The sequence below is a fragment of the Cyphomyrmex costatus genome, unplaced genomic scaffold, assembly GCF_001594065.2.
Source record: "Cyphomyrmex costatus isolate MS0001 unplaced genomic scaffold, Ccosl1.0 scaffold175, whole genome shotgun sequence".
Lineage (NCBI taxonomy): Eukaryota > Metazoa > Arthropoda > Insecta > Hymenoptera > Formicidae > Cyphomyrmex > Cyphomyrmex costatus.
Genome location: NW_017275769.1, coordinates 387,359 through 400,180, shown reverse-complemented (window position 1 = coordinate 400,180; position 12,822 = coordinate 387,359). Strand labels below are relative to the sequence as shown.

General features: G+C 34.6%; 2 protein-coding genes across 2 annotated transcripts; one reads left to right on the top strand and one right to left on the bottom strand.

Annotated features, from left to right (window-relative positions):
* Positions 1–619: 619 nt before the first annotated feature.
* LOC108772029 (uncharacterized) lies at positions 620–1,980 on the bottom strand. Its single transcript, XM_018537474.1, has 4 exons — positions 1,700–1,980; positions 1,440–1,586; positions 1,137–1,332; positions 620–649 (listed from the first exon to the last, which is right to left on the bottom strand). The coding sequence occupies exons 1-4, from the start codon at positions 1,978–1,980 to the stop codon at positions 620–622; spliced, it is 654 nt and encodes a 217-aa protein (XP_018392976.1).
* Positions 1,981–7,495: 5,515 nt separating this feature from the next.
* Positions 7,496–8,615, top strand: LOC108772028 (uncharacterized). The gene is made up of 2 exons (XM_018537473.1): positions 7,496–7,503; positions 7,580–8,615. The coding sequence occupies exons 1-2, from the start codon at positions 7,496–7,498 to the stop codon at positions 8,613–8,615; spliced, it is 1,044 nt and encodes a 347-aa protein (XP_018392975.1).
* The last annotated feature ends 4,207 nt before the right edge of the window (positions 8,616–12,822 follow it).

The following is a 12,822-nucleotide window of genomic DNA, read 5'->3' as shown; positions in this document are numbered from 1 at the left end:
GCGGCGGGTTCCCCCCCGCGTACCTTCCCCGCGCACCTCACCCCCCCTCATCACCAAATGATTCTGAATCGGCCTAGCCTATCTACTGAGATTAGTAAGGTTACGAAAGGTACGACAGAGATAAAATATAGAATAACAAATTTTGAGGTTATATAATGTATGCATATATTTACGCTTCTATAATGACAAATCATATCTAAATAATGAATAAGGTAAAAGATAAAATCAAATGAAAATTATTGTTTTATAGATCCAAATTTGCTTGCAACAGTTGTGGCGAAACAATTGAACAATAATGCAAATAAGGCACCTGCTGAATTAACACTTGAGACATCAACATCCGATAATTGTGAAGAGGATGAAAATTCAGCTAATGCTTTAACAAAGGGATTTTTATGGCCTGATGCTGCTGTGTTCTTACTTTTGGAATTGAAGTAGTTTCTTGTCATTTATTTGTAGTACAAATTTTATTTTTATTAATAATATTGATTTATTTTTATTAATATACATTTCTGATATATGTATCGTACATTTTCGTTGTATCTTATTGGTAAGGCATTTGTTATTTCGATTCTTTTATCGTTACCTAAATCAATTAAATTATCATGTAACATTGGGCCTACCACTTCATCGTCACCGTGATATACACCTACATTGAAGAGATCATTTTTTAAAATACAAACATTGTGTAACACACAGCAGGCCAAAATAAATTCCGGAATTTTCTTAACATCAGTTAACGGTAAACAATCTAAGAGAATCCAAAATCGTATCTTTAATTGAGCTATAGCTCGCTCAATTGCCATTCTAGTAGATGAAAGGCAATAATTGAAGTTTTTCTGCCTGTTCGTTAAGTGCCCATTATTTCTATATGGTACCATTAAGTGTGGATGAATACCATACGCAGCATCCCCGATTAAATGGGAATTTTCAGGAAAATATATTTCAGGTCTTGAAAGAAAATCTGCTACGGGAGAATTACGAAAAACACGAGCGTCGTGTACAGATCCCACGTGTCCGGCAAAACAATGCGTGAAAAGTCCATGTGAATCGCATACAAGTTGTACGTTAATGGAGTGAAATCCTTTTCTGTTTATATACGACGCGGGATCTATTTTTGGAGCCCGAATTTTAACATGTGTGCCGTCAATAGCACCAATGACATTCGGAAAACCACATGCTTTTCGAAATTGTTCCATTACTTTTGTGACAGTTGGACGAGTTTTTGGCCATTGAATAAGTCGTGGAGCAATACAATGTAATGCATATGTTACACGCCGCAATGCTCTAAATGCAGTTCCTTTTCCAATTCCAAATTTAGTGGAAACAGATCTGAATTAAATATGAATAAAACTTAGTAATTTTATCACAAAATTAATAGGTATATATAATTACAATTTATTTTTTTAAACTAGTTATTAATTTATTTATATACATACCTATAAGAATCAGGTGTAGCAATAAACCATATGGCAACAAGGAGTTGTTTCTCCATAGGAATAGGATTTCTTCCACCTTCAGTATTGATAGCTCTTAATCCTGGACTGATTATGCGTAGCACTTCCTCAAACGTTTCAGGAAACATTCTATAAATCCATTGAACAAATATACAATAATTTTTTAATTCTTAAAATGAACACAATTCATAGAAAATATTTCCAAAACTGAATATTGAATAAAAATAAGTATATACACTCACCGAAAATGTTCTTTAAATACATGTCGGGAATATCCAGGAATAACATGCTCAACGTAATCGGATATTTTTTCTGACCAAACTGTTTCTCCGCGCGTTTCACCTACCATTAATACTGCATATAAAATTTCTAGTTCGGAATGTAAAGTGTATTCATCTTGTTCTTCATCACTTATATTGTCGGAATGTTCATCAGATTCTTCACTACTACTACTACTATCGCTGTCATGATTTACTATGAATAATGAAATGTTTACACATACGATGATATTGATAGCAGCCATCGTTATTTCGCATAGATTGCGATGAAATTGTTCCGTTTCACGGCATGCATTATGCGCATTAAGAAAACGGAACGAAACACATGCATTGCGCATCCGTGATGCGAACCATGCGTTCTATGCGAGAAACGGAACGCACCCAGAGTTGGGTTGCAAGACCAAAAATCTTTCGGCGCGCAATAATTACGAAGAGGGGACATTTAAAAATCAGATTATTAGATTTGCGTTGCAAGACCGACAATTGTTCGGCGCGCAATTTGGGGGGACTACATATATTAATAGAACGTTATTTCTTACTTTGGATAAATATTGCGAAGAATATTACTACGTCGACCCGCCATCAGCGGTCTATCGATATTCGCAAATTCTCGCAAGTGCTGAGACACGCGTATATCTCTTTATATAGCATCTCGATTTAATAACTTACACCGGCGTCTAAGGTAGGCTTCCATTACAATACCTTACTGATGAGTCCAGTAGTGGAAGCCAGGACGAAACGCCAAAAAATTATATGATATTCTTCGCAATATAGAATATTAGAATAAATTATCAGATTCAGATTTTAAATTGTAATTTGACTCTTATTCGCCATTTTTAACGTATTAATTATTGTTAAGTATTAATATATATCTCAATGTTGAGATTTTAAAACCATCTGTTTTAATAAAATATTTACTTAATCCTTCCTATCCAGATGTATATTAATAAAAAGTTATTTATTTATATTAGTACTTATCATATTAAATAGGAGATTTGGTTCAAATTTTTCGTATCTGTGATCGTACAAATCGGATATACAGAATTTTTCATACGACTACGCCTATCATAATGAATAAGGAAATCCTATAGTGTTTTAACTCGGTTTTATAATACTATATCTCATTGAATACTGATTCTCCGATGATTGTTATCATGTTCAATAAAAAAATTTGGATTTACTTATATAAATATCCTATAATGTTCTAACTTGTTTTTCCGAGCCTATAATATTGTATCTCATTGAATACTGATTGTCCGACGATTGTTATATCATGTTAAATCATGAAATCTAGATTCATTTATGCAAATATCCTATCGCGTCCTAAATCGTTTTCTCGATAAACTATCATGCATCTCTTTGAATACTTACTGATCGTCTAATGACTTCTATCATGTTGAATCCGAAAATCCTGTTTTATTCGTGTTAGTATTGTAAGAAATAGGCTGAGAAAAAATGTCGAACGCGGGACTCGAACCGAGGCCTCGTAGTAGTTCGTATTAGCAAGCCACCGTCTTGTCGCAGAGCCAATTTCCTCAATAAACTAGCATTGTATTTGAATGAATATTAATTGTCAGATGATTTCTATCATGTTGAATAAGAAAATCCGGATTTATTAATGTAAATATCCTAAATTAAAAGCCTTCAATCTTTTATTAGTCAAATTTCTAATTTTTGTTTGAAATTCCGGTTTTGAGTTGGTTATATAAAAACCTATGTAGTATTATTATGAAAATTAGTTCATAAAATTTATGAAAAAAAATGACTGAAATTATTTAAGTTATATATTTATATATTTTGCAGGTACACAACTTAAAGGTAATTGATCAAAATGGTGTTTAATTGGGAGGAGGAAATACCGTAAAGATACTAGATGATCAAGGGACAATTGACACAAAATACAATGTACTTAACAACAGTCAGTTTATATTAAAAGCGATGATAATATAAAGAAATTAGATCCGAGTATATTGAAAGTTCTTGATGTCAGTGCTACAATCTTGGACTTACATTAGACGAGGCCAGTATACATTATCCCAACTTTATGTCTGATTTGACTCAGACTAACTCGAACATGTACTTAAATACCTCATTATGTGTATGCCAAGGTTAATTTTTTATATATAAGAATTCTTTTAAAATTAATACTCATCTTTTGTGATTTACTTTTAAAATATAAAAAACTGTTATTTGATAATTATTTTGATAGTTATTTCTCTCACCTAGAACACTATGTTTGATTCAAGGTTTTGGAGTGTAAGTTAACAAGTTTTCACGTATATCTTCATAAGTATACGTTTACAAATTATTATTCTAAGTAATAATTAATATCGTGAAGAAGGATTGTTCTGATAATCAATTTCGTAATAACATTATACCAAAAAAATTTATTACATTTATTAACATATTTGATTACATGTGTGTAATATTTTGATATTGGAATAATACATATTCACTTTCATTGCATTTTCTTTCAATAATAAAATGTATTATGTTAAAATATTTTAGAGAATATCAATGTAAAACATATGGAAAAATACCGTTCGGATACCATTACCAAGAAAGAGAAATCAATAAATTTCTTAATACTAAATATTAGAAAGAAGCATAAATGATGTAAAAGAAGAATATTCATCCATTTTTATGTACGATTATTATAAAGTTAATTATACAAAGTGTTCTATCTGTGATATGACTTCAGGTTCATGCAAGCAATGACCGCACGCACATCGAACAATTATTAATAAAAAGCAAATCTTGCATTTCGACAACGAACTGCCGAAATGCAAAAGGACGAAGTCCGCATTGCACACGACACGCATGCCACTAGTTCGATGACTCCGCGACGCCTATATATTCGGCGGTCTAAGGACCGGAGGGAGAGTCTTGTCATACATCTAAACGTAACGATACGTTACGCGCGTCGCGAGAACCGAGTCATATTACATCCGCGATAACGAGTGTCGCCGACCGGTCTAAGTCACGAGCGAGGACTTTAACCCGAAAATATTCTTTAATTAAATCAATTCGACAATTGTAACCAACTATTCGAATATTATGTCTTTCAACATATTATTAAGATCCATAAGATGCTATAAGCATCAAAATTGTTAGATTGCTTGCCAATTTAACTAAGTGACATTACTGCGGTAGTAAGTATGTATGCGTCAATGCTGAAAAACTATCAGCGTCGCGAATTTTGAGGGGATTACATACGCAGTATGTAAAATTCACACAATTATAATAAGCACTGTGAACCAGCTTCGACCGTTATTGGCTTCATCTTCTTGTTTATTGTTGTTTATCAATTGTGTCCAACCCTTTGAGCGGATCGAATCCCAAATTAATATCTTGTTGCACCGAGAGGTACAACAGTATGTTTACTTTGAACTGGCACTTTCAATAGTATATGAGTCATTTTTCATGATAATAATCTATCCTCCCAATATTAGTCATTAATTATAATAATAATTTGTAAATGTATAGTTATGAAGATACACGTGATTGAAAACTGGTTAATTCACACACATGTGCTCTAAACTCATGAATCAAATATAGTGTTCTAGGTGAGAGATCAGAATAACAGTATTTTATATTTCAAAAATGAATCACAAAAGATCAGTATTAATTTCAAAAGAGTTCTTATGTACTCCAAAATCTTGAATCAAATATAGTATTCTAGGTGAGAGATCAAAATAACAGTTCTTTATATCTCAAAAATGAATCAGAAAAGATCAGTATTAATTTCAAAAGAAATCTTATTAAATTGTCTTACCATATTGTCTATTTTAACGTAATACATTTTATTATTGGAAGATAATGAAATGGTAAAAAACCTTGGTATACATAATGAGGTATTCAACTCAGACGTAAAGTTGGGGACTGTTGGTGTATGTTACTTTAAACTGGCTCCTTCAATAATGTATGAGTCATTTTCATGGTATTTCATTACCTTCCAATAATAAAATGTATTACGTTAAAATAGACAATTTGGCATAAGAATTCTTATAAAATTAATACTGATCTTTTGTGATTTATTTTTTAAATATAAAAAACTGTTATAGTTTGATCTCTTACCTTTTTTTTTTTGTTTTTTTACGTGAGGAAATGCGTTAAGCCCGTGTCACACTACGGATTGTGGATGCGGATCGGATTGGGATTGCGGATCACGGATCGGAATTCAGCCAATCAAGACAAGGCAGTTTCGGATCCGGATTGTAGATTGCAGAATAGACGGCTCTCTATTTTTGTGATCCGTAATCGTGATCCAAGCCAATAAAACATCGAGCTTGGTCACGTGACCCATTTATGATGGATGAATAAGCATTGACATCGACGGCGTCTAACCTAGGTCCTTTCGAAACGTGTTTATAGAGAATTAAAAATCGGGACGTCCCACAAAATTCGAAATGGTTAGCCACCCTATACACAGTAAACGTCGACGACACTGTATTGACGACACGATATTTGCGATACAGCAAATATATATGTTGCAAATTGAATCCGTAGTCCGTAGTGTGAACGAAGAATCCAAATCCGACGATCCGCAATCCCAATCCAATCCTCGTCCACAATCCGTAGTGTGACACGGGCATTACGCATACCACGAACCCCCGGGGAGGGGACCGGGGGTTATGTGGGACTCTCCCCGACCTGATCGGCCGGGGCCTACCCACTAAAACCTCACGGGTGTCCTATCTGGGGCGCGAAGGAGAGAACGGGGGGGCTCTTCATTGCAGTATAAACACCCCCCGTCCTCAACCCTATACAAAATGTTACATCCATATATAATTTTATTATGACGTTAGTATATATTAGGATTGAGATACAATTCACTCGCACATACATATACACGAATATATACACACTAAATACTTTAATTCTCGTGAAAATGTTTCTTATCTTTGTTATTGTATTTTATTACATCAAGATCGAAAACTAGCAGCGCGAAATGTTTTTACATAAAAAATTTTTCTATTTAAATAAATTTTTTTCATTTTGTTTTTAAATTAATTGTGATATAATTTTTTTAAACAAGTATTAAGTCACTTGATTTCGAATAGGAAGATCTTTTAATAAGAATACAAAGGCATATACTTAGGTTCCGTTGTATGAAGATAAAGATAGAACCACACGTTGGAACCCACGAGGAAAACGAGGAAAGTGGTCAAGGTCGTACAACAAACACACACTGCACCACACTTTTATTAAAATAACCCCTTTTATTTATTATAACACTTACAATTTCGAGTGGTTATTACCACTGATTACATTTAACTCTTTATTGAATTGATATAATTACCCAATTAAAAGATTACACTTTGATTGTTACATTTCGAGTAGTTGATTATAATAGTTGAATTTAATTAAAAGAATAATACTCGGGTTAAAGTCCTCGCTCGTGACTTAGACCGGTCGGCGACACTCGTTATCGCGGATGTAATATGACTCGTTTCTCGCGACGCGCGTAACGTATCGTTACGTTTAGATGTATGACAAGACTCTATCGCCGGTCCTTAGACCGCCGAATATATAGGCGTCGCGGAGTCATCGAACTAGCGGCATTCGTGCCGTGTGCAACGCGGACTTCGTCCTCTTGCATTTCGGCAGTTCGTTGCCCTGTCGAAGTGCAAGATTTGCTTTTTATTAATAATCGTTCGATGTGCGTGCGGTCATTGCTTGCGTTCGATCAGTGATCGTTTTCCGCACGCATTATGGAATTTGCAGCCTTGCATTTCCGCAAGTCGTTGCTATGCCGAAATGCAAAGGTTGGTTTGCAGTAATATAATCTTGCATTTCCGCCAGCTCGTTGCTAGGCTGAAATGCGAGACTTAATTGTGGTAGCATTCGCGGGCTACAACAAGATGCAGAGGTCCTTTTGAAGGACTCCCTGAAATATCTGGGAGTCATCATTGACAGCCGCTTCACCTTCGAGCAACACTTCGTCAAGGTGGGCGAGAAGGCCAGGAAGACCGTTGGTAAACTATCTGGGATCTTACCAAATGTAGAAGGCCCGAACTCGTTAGTAAGACGCCTGCACGCTTCTGTAATTGATTCTATAACGCTGTACGCGGCACCTGTATGGATCGATAAGGTGGAAAAAAATAAAAAGATCCAGAGAGCCCTGAACCAGCTACAAAGAAGGATCGCGTGTCGTATAATTCGAGGTTATCGTACGATCTGTTACGTCACTTTCACGCTTTTAGCGGGCACTGTTCCTTTAATTATGAAGGCCCGCATGTATGCGAAGGTGTATGATGAGATCAAGGAGGTAAAAGCTGGTGGCAACACCCACATAGATACCAGAGTCACGAAGCGAATTCGAATACGTGCCAAGGCAAGAATGTTTAGGAAATGGTACGAATGGATTCACACACCTGGCAACAGCGGTGGTGAAGTAGGAATGGCTATTCGCCCAACACTGACGATCTGGAGCGAGAAGAAGGTAGCTATGTCGTACCACCTTACACAGATCCTGACAGGACACGGCTGTTTCGGCCAATATCTGTGCCACATACAAAAGGAAAGTACGAAGAGATGCTGGCACTGCCCCTCAGCCTTGAACACTGCCACGCACACTATAGTCGAATGCTCTGCTTGGACGAGAGAGAGAGCGGAACTTCGGGGCGTGATTGGTAACGACTTATCATACCCCGCTCTGATCACCGCACTTCTCAGCGACAAAGCGAAGAAGGAAGCCGTCTTCCGATTTAGCGACCAGGTGATGTCCATCAAGGAAGAGGCGGAGAGAGCGAGACAAGGAATTGTTCTCACTCCAGATGGCACCAATGCACAACCGGGCCCAAGCTCAGATGTGGCAGGCGACGGTAGACAAGACGGAGTCAATGTCTCTTACATCGACAGCGACTCAGACTCATGACAGTAGGAATGTTCCCCTTCAGGGAACATTGTCAGGTAGATTCTACTAGACCTGACGGACTTAACGATGACGGAAGTCGAAGTATTCGATACTCGGAAGGTAGCGGGGGGCGTGGGGTCGGCATGGATGTCCGGTTCAACCGGTCCCCCTGCCGGCCCCACGCCCCTCTGCCTGGAGCCCTGCGGAGCAGTGTCAGTCAGTCAGTGCAAGTTCGTCTTGTACTGTCAAGAAGTCCAGTCATCAGTCCGTCCGTAAAGTCCGCCGTCCCCGGGATTCCTCCCCCAGCCAAAGCTGGCAGGAGACGCACCCGGGGACCTAGGCTCAAGCCCGTGCTACCCTGAGCGCGGGTCCACAGTCAGCCGCAGCCAACTGTCCCCCGACGCACAGTGGAGCGAAACGCAGAATTTCCGGACATAACTCGAAAAAAAAATTTTTTATTTTGTACATTTTATCATTGAAAATAATTATTAGAATGTTCATACTTTTCATTTCTGCATTAAAATTGGCTTTACAAAAAACCAATAAAAAAATAAAATGTATAAAAATAAATCATTCACAAATTTTATTGATTTGGTCGAAATGCCTTACCTGATTCATTTATGAGATAATTGTGTAAATACCAGGGAATGGAAGTAACTCGTTACTTGTAACGAAGTTACAGTTACAAGTTACTTTTTTGGTAACTTTACTGGTAACTGCGTTACTTTCTTTTTTTGGTAACTGTAACGGTAACGAGTTACATTTTTTGGGTAACGGTAACGAAATTTACAGTTACTTTTGTCGTTACTTTGCACACGATTGAACACGGTTCGATTGGATACATGCTATTTATAGCTCTTATCAATAAGACTTGAAAGCCCTTAGACATTCGGCCGTTATGATTCAGTAATTATTTTACACTTCTATCTTCTATGTAATACATAGGACATACAAATATTTCAGTTTGCTGCATATTTTACAGGTTTTAGAATTACAAAAGTGTGTTTAAAAAAAATTAAAAAATAAATTAAGTAATAGTAAAATGAAAAGGGCTATGAACCCAAAAGCGAAACAGTTTAAAAGACGATGACAATAAATGTCGAAACGTCGTTTGTTTTTATCTTGTTTTATCTATGTATTGTTCTAATATATATTTATACATTTAATTACATTGTCATCGTCGTTCTTATCGGAAATAAACTGTTTCATTATTGGCTCGTAACCCTTCTCATTTTACTTTTATTTAATTTATTATTTGAGCCATTCTACATTGTTTTTTTTTTTTTTAAAAAAAACTATATATTTGTCAGTATTACATATAAAAAAAAAATGCAAAAGTACATTTTTAAATTGATTTTAAAAAAGTAACGGAAAAGTAACGAAAAGTTATTTTTCAAGTAACGGTAACTGTAACGAGTTACTTTTAAAAAGCGATAACTGTAACTGTAACTAGTTACATTTTTTACTCGGTAACGAGTAACTGTAACTAGTTATTTTTAAAAAGTAACTTTCCATTCCCTGGTAAATACGTATTTCTAATCAATTTAAATTATATTATCAGATTAGTATTACTATATTAGATAATTTTTGTATATAGTTTATTAAAAATATTTACTTTTCCTTCTTTATATTTAATTGTCTTTTATTTAAAATTTTTGTCATTTATTACTACACTTAACAAAGGTTTTTAAAAAATGCTAGGATTTGCTTGTTCTGTTCCAAAAATTTTATGAAAGTATACTTCTAAAATTACTAAAAAATCATAAATTCAAATGCAGGTAGGTGCAGGTTTTCAAAATATACTACCATTTATAAATTCAGGATTGCAGTTTTCTCGCATTTTACGAATACGTAAATATTTCTATGAAAAAATATCGTAGAGAAGATTTTAAAAATGCATTTTGAAGAGAAAAAAACAGTGTTTTCAGTTAATGTTCAATTTTGTTTCTACCATATTTTGTTTCTAAATTTCATAAAATTGAAAATTTATATTTTTTTAATATTCTTGTTATTCTTTAAAGCGCTGTATCCGGATGAAATAACATCGAACAAAAATTTAACAAATAAGCATTTTAAAGTAGACTTTCTAAGCTTTAACATGCTTCATGAAAAAAGTTAATACAATGATTTTTCGCAAAGATATTGAATTGTTTGTACAAATATAATGTAAAAACGTAGCACAAGCAGTACGGGCGCGCGAATATGGGTGTTGCCCACGGAGTAATACGTGACACCACCGCGAGATGGATACTTTTCTCGTATTTATAAAAGACCCCAAAGCGCTATAACATAGAGATATGCAAATCGAGTTAGATATCGTTATGAGCTTTTTGAGAGCGTATTTTCTCATTATATCAATGTTATTGGATGTTATTATTCTGGTTCATTTTGTGATGTAACAGTATTAGCAATAATTTGTTACAATAGTTGCGTATATAACTGTGATTTTAATTTTTATGTTTCTTTATGTTTAAGATACGCTTGCGCGTATCTCTTATTGACCTTTCCTCAATTTATTTCACTTATCGGTCTTATTCTTGTGTTTCTTTCTTTACAATATCATGAATTCTATCGAGTATTCTGAATTATTTTCAATTTTGCGAACTTATGGTAACAATTTAAAAGACTATAAAATCCTCCTGGAGTATATATTAGCTAAAAAAGAATATAATTTTTCTACAAATGCTGAGAAACATTTAACTGAACCTTTAAGAAAGTTTTCATCTAATTTATATAAACGATGGAATAAATCGAATCGCGTATATAAAGATTTCATAAACCAGAATAAATTATGGTTACGGACAATATTTCAATTGCCAGAAGAGGCTTTGATTGCAACTTCAACAGAAATAGGTCCATTTCAGCCTTCAACTTCAGACAAAGGAAAACAAAAGCAAGACGCTCCTTCTAAACGAAAGCAACTTTCAAATATATTAGATAGACAAAAAAGAAGGCGTACTGAATCATTAAGAGCTGAATACACTGAAGATGAAATAATATTTGCTCTAAAAATGAAAATGCAAACTTCAGGTAATGTAGATGGTGCAACAATTTTATCTTTTATTATTGAACATCCTGAACAGACATCAAGACTCAGAGCTTTCTGCGAAGGTAAAGAATCTAATGTAAAAATGCATTCAAAAGAAAAAGCTTTAGCATTAATGTTGAATTTGGGATTATCGAAATCAAAATATGAAGAACTACGAAATATTTCTATTAAACAAGGCATTAATTTGTATCCTTCATATTATCAAATTCAATTAGCAAAAAAGGAATGTTTTCCCCCAAAAGAAGCAATTACAATTTCAAGTACTCAAGCATCAATTAAGTTACAAGCTCTTCTTGATTTAACTACTTATAGATTACTTCAAATATGTCATATGGAAACACATTCTGAAATGCAAAATTTAAAATTAATATCTAAATGGGGATTTGATGGAGCGAGTTGCCAAAGTCTTTACAAACAAGCATTTACAGATCTGCCAAATTATTGTGACAATCCGCGAGATGATTCAATTTTCACAACGTGCTTAGTCCCTTTGAAATTGATCTGTGGTTCAATTACTATTTGGGAAAATTTAAAACCCTCTTCCACAAAATATTGCCGACCAGTCAAGTTCGAATTTGTAAAGAAAAATGATGAAATAATCCGTAGAGAATATCAAAGAATGTCAACTGAAATAGAAGCTTTGATTTCAACACATTATGAGCACCATGTTTCGGTGGAACATGAACTATTATTTACAATGGTGGATGGAAAAGTTTGTTCATCATTAACGGAAACTTCATCCATGAAATGTTTCATATGTGGCGTAACACCTAAGGACATGAATAATTTTGACCTTATTTCTACAAAAAATGTTAAAATAGAGCACTACAAATTTGGATTGTCAAGTCTTCATGGATGGATTAGATGCATGGAATTTTTGTTACATGTTTCTTACAACCTCGAAATAAAAAAATGGTCGATCTGCGATTTGCAAGAGAAACTCCGTAAAGAAGAACGTAAAAAGAAAATTCAAGACGAATTTAGAAAAAAATTAGGATTATTAATTGATGTAATCAAGCAAGGTGTCGGCAGCACAAATGATGGCAATACTGCGAGAAAATTTTTTGCAAATCCTTCAATAACAGCAGAGATTACCGGTTTAGAGGAACAAATAATACGAAAATTCGCTGTCCTTTTACAAGCAATCGCATCAGGTCGAGAAATTAATACACAAAAATT